At 39.7% G+C, this 4,580-nt stretch overlaps 1 protein-coding gene across 1 annotated transcript; it reads right to left on the reverse strand.

The window, feature by feature from the left end:
- Positions 1-2,465: 2,465 nt before the first annotated feature.
- LOC145775491 (uncharacterized) lies at positions 2,466-4,580 on the reverse strand. The gene has a single exon (XM_082586787.1). It carries the CDS (start codon positions 4,578-4,580, stop codon positions 2,466-2,468), a length of 2,115 nt encoding a protein of 704 aa, XP_082442913.1.

The raw sequence follows: 4,580 nt of genomic DNA on the forward strand, positions 1-4,580 counted from the left end.
TGCTTTCATAGTGATTGCTTTTAGTTTTCTGTTCCACCTCTGTGCAATCAAATGGTAGACCTACCAATTCACTGTGAAGATCAATACTGAGAATACAAAAGCACGTATACATTTAGCAAATAATACAATACGAGGGCACATACAAAAGGTTTGGCGTAGACACCATTAAGCACATGATGGAACAAAGTCTTTTCGTGTAACCAAGACCCAAACTAATGGAACATATCCACATAGTAGTTACACCAAATAAAGTTACTATTTTCTAAAACCTCTACAGCCTATTTCATCCTAAAAGGGGGATCATCAAAAGGTCCTGAAAAATATGCAAAAGCAATAAAACGGTAATACCTGATAAGATATTAAATATTATAACCTTAAGTTTAATCTGCAAAAAAAAAACTCAGAATTATAAAGGGCCACCTCCCTCGATTACCACAAAAGCCTCAATTAAAACGTCCAAATGCAAACCAAGCAGATTGATACCAACACCTGTTACCGCACAAAGAAGAAAAATGCAATAAAATTAAGGTCACCTGTAGAAATCAAATTCAATTCATTTTTCATTCTGGCGCGATCATGTAGAAAACGATAAAGTAAATGCACGAATTTCGCACCAACAAAAGGGAATGATGACAAAACCGAAAGGTTTAAAATATGCATCGATAAACTAGTAGTAGTAGTAGGCATCCTTCCATCTTTTCAGATGATGGTAGCACTCTGGGTACGGCAGCTTCTCATGTGGCTCTGAAGTCCAATCCTGGCGTGGCAGTCTCGTCCACAGTTTGGACATATGAAATCAGAGGAGTTCTGAGGCTGCTGTCTCTCTTTTCTTCTTTGCTCTAGTTGCTTCCTCCGCCTCGACTGACCCTTTGCTAGACCCGCACTGACTTCGTAGCGCCATCTGTTGCGGTTTGCTGCAATCAGTTCCCAGCTGACAGGGTCTATGTCAGTTAGCTTCAGGTCTCGTTTGCAAACGTCTCTGTAACGCAGTGCAGGTCGTCCTATACTGGGCGTTTCCCTGTGGCAAGTTCACTGTGCAGAATGTCCTTTGGAATGCGCCCATCCTTCATTTTGGATACATGCCCCAACCAGCGTAGACGTCGCTGGCAGAGGAGAAGATGCATGCACAGGGAGCAAGAACGTTCCAGAACAGTGGTGTTGGGTATTCTGTCCTTCCAGGAATAAAACTCTGTTTGAAAAGCACTATCTTAAAAATGCACAGCCACCAAACCTAGAAAAGAAAAAGAAAACTTTTATTTTGTCGGTTGTAATTTGTAAAAATACAGTAGGCCCACAATCAACACTTGCAAGTGTAACAAGGGCAATTTATACTTTACAATGTAGCCTACAAAAGAAATTCAAAAGTGACAAGTTTTCTGAACTTTTTATCTTGAGAGTCTCGAATTCCATAACTTAGTTGTGATGTCATAAAAGACTCAACAAGGTAAAAATTACAAGAAACCGGATCAGCAGTGTGACCATAAGGATTTAGAAAAAAAGTAAATAAAAATAGAGATATAATTAAATATAATAAAATACAAACACACTGCTTCTATTGAAATAAACTTTGATCAATCAATTCCGGTTTCAATTTCCAAAGATTTTACAAAAGTTACAGGTGAAATAAAATTTTGGCGATTTAAATGCAATTATTGTTTCACCAAAAAGGTCGTCAAAAATATATGCTGAAAATGGGAAGAAAATTGTATTTAAAAACAAATTAAGCAGAAAGATTATAATTGTAATAATTTGTATCAAACATTAAAGCTTCAGAAGTAAAGTATGCCAGTTTTGATAATACAAATTTTAGTACAAAAAATAAAAAAAAAATATCTGGCAGCACTGCTTCAAAAAATGCAGTTAGGTTACCAGTAAATAAAGTGAACAATATCACACCAAATCAGAAAAATCAATTTTATTAAATATAATTTATACACTACAGGGAGTTTCTGAGTCGATAAGACAAGAGTTAAAGTCGCTATGAAACCATTTCGAACCATCGGCAACATTTTATCACTACCAAAAGACCCTACCCCTTTTCACAATAAATGTGGTGTTGTTTATGATATATGTTGTTTATGTAATACCATACATTTAGTCACACAAACAAAGTTGGTTTTAATTAACTAAGAAGTTACATAACCTAAAACACAATAAGATTAACTCACAAAACTCAGCAAACAACACTTCTACTAAAGGTTAAACTAAACAAAGCAACTGCAGCTCAGTATGCAAGACAGAACTCAACTGTGGCATACAAAGTATGCGTACAAAGTAATTAGCGTCAGCGCAAAGCGCTTCAGGAGAGAAACGTCCGAATCGAGTAGCACATTCTTCCCTCCTTAAAATGTTTTGCCAAATTATCACGATAGTCTTAAAATTACACGTAATTGGATGGGTTGAATCGGTCAGGAGGTCTTGTTCTTTGAGAGCGCCGAAGCTCCGTCTTTCCTTGTGAGTCGTTTTCAACTTGTGTAGTGGTTTCTGAAGGACTTGAAACAGTAGGCCCTCTTGCTGGATTTTCCTTGCTCAGAAACTCGGTGAATTTCGTCATTACTCGAGTGATTATTATCAAAGCAGTTTGAAACATCAGCATTCGTATTCTGTGGTGACTTTGGTTCTGCTATCTCTGCTTCTTCGCCATAAGTTGGGGCCAGGTTTTTAAGAGAAACTGTGTCCTCTCTGCCGTTCTGGAATTGTATATGAGCGTACTGGGGGTTTGCTTCAATGAGTTCAACTTTTTCTGCTAGTGGATCATATTTTGATGCTCGGACGTGACGTTTCAGTAGAACGGGGCCTGGCGTCGTCAACCATGAAGGTATGGAAGTTCCAGTTGTTGACCTGCGTTGATATGCAAAAAGACGTTCATGTAGCGTTTGATTTGTTGCTGTGCATAACAGCGTGCGGATAGAATGAAGTACATCATCTAGCACGTCTTGCCAACAATTGTTTGGCAGTCCATGCGTTTTAAGGGCTAAAGTGATCGCTCTCCATATGGTCCCATTCATACGTTCGACTTGACCGTTTCCAGTGGGGTTATAACTTGTGGTTCGGCTTGTAGCGATGCCTTTTTCATGACAGAAACGTTCTAGTTCTTCGCTCATAAACGCTGATCCTCGGTCCGAATGCACATAACCTGGCATTCCAAATACCGAAAAAAGTTTTTGAAGATGAATAATGATGCTTTTAGTGATTGTGTCTTTACCACAAATGGTTACGTTATCTAAATACGCAAAAGTGTCACATAAATGTTCGCCAGAAATAAAATTGTCCATAATTCTTTGAAACGCAGCTACACCATTCGTAACACCGAAGGGTATTCTACGGAATTGGTACAGCCGACCATTGGCTTCGAAAGCAGTGTATTTTTTATCTTCGTCTCGAATAGCGACTTGATGATACGCGCTTTTTAAGTCCACGGTACTGAACACACGATACTGCGCAATTTTGTTCACAGTATCATCTATCCTTGGCAATGGATATGCATCTAGGTTAGTGTACTTGTTTATAGTTTGTGAATAGTAAACGACTAACCTTTTTTTCTGACGTTCATTTCTCGTGACAACCACTTGTGCTCTCCAAGGTGAGTTGCTTGGCTCCATAATTCCTTCTGAAAGTAACCTTTCGGTTTCGTTCTTGATGAAATCGTGATCTTCGCGACTGTACCTACGCGACTTGGAAGCAGTAGGCTTACATTCCCGGGACAAATGCAGAAACAACGGCGGTGGTGGAACATCCAAGGTGGTCAAATTACAGATTTTTACTGGTGGTTCTTTTCCGCCGTACTTGATCGTTACGCTTTCGTGGTTGGCTTGCCAATCCTGTCCCAGTATAATATCCGCACACAGGTTTGGAAACACAAACAGTTTAAGACGATAATGCTTATCCCCAACACAAATACTGGCAATGCAATGTCCTTCCACTTCAGCACACAAGTTCTGAGTGGCCATTGAAACGCTTTCCCGACTCGGAGTTATCTTCAAGGAGCAACGCTTTGCCACTCCTGAGTGAATAAAATTGTCCGTACTTCCCGAGTCAACGAGGGCAGTCGCATGTTGATCGTTAACAACGACGTGGATGGAGGACTTTCTTAAGTTATCAGGTACACCAACAGACCTTGTTGTAGCAAGTGTAAGACTTCGAACTCTTGCGTTTAAAGACTTGTTCGGTTTTGCTCGACATACACGCTGGTAGTGCCCCCTTTTCTTGCATTTGTGGCAAGTAGCCTCGCGATCAGGACACGACGTACGGGGATGATAGTCTGAACCACAGAAGAAGCAAGTTCTTTTTGTAAAAGAAAGAGTTGATTCCTCAACATTTTTAGACGCAAACTCTTCTTTTTCAACACATGATGTATTGATTGACAAACCGACATCCTGACTTCTGTAGCATTCCGAGCTTTTCCGTGCTACATCTAGAACCCTCGCTTGATCAAATGCGTTTGCAAGTGTTAGCGTTTGATTTTCAAGGAGACGTTGTCGAATACTACTATTTAAAATACCGCTTATGAAAGCATCTCTAATGGCCTCATCTCTGTGAACAGCGGCAGTTACTTGTTGAAAATTGCAATCTTTACTCAT

Source organism: Aplidium turbinatum, chromosome 8 (assembly GCF_918807975.1).
Source record: "Aplidium turbinatum chromosome 8, kaAplTurb1.1, whole genome shotgun sequence".
NCBI lineage: Eukaryota > Metazoa > Chordata > Ascidiacea > Aplousobranchia > Polyclinidae > Aplidium > Aplidium turbinatum.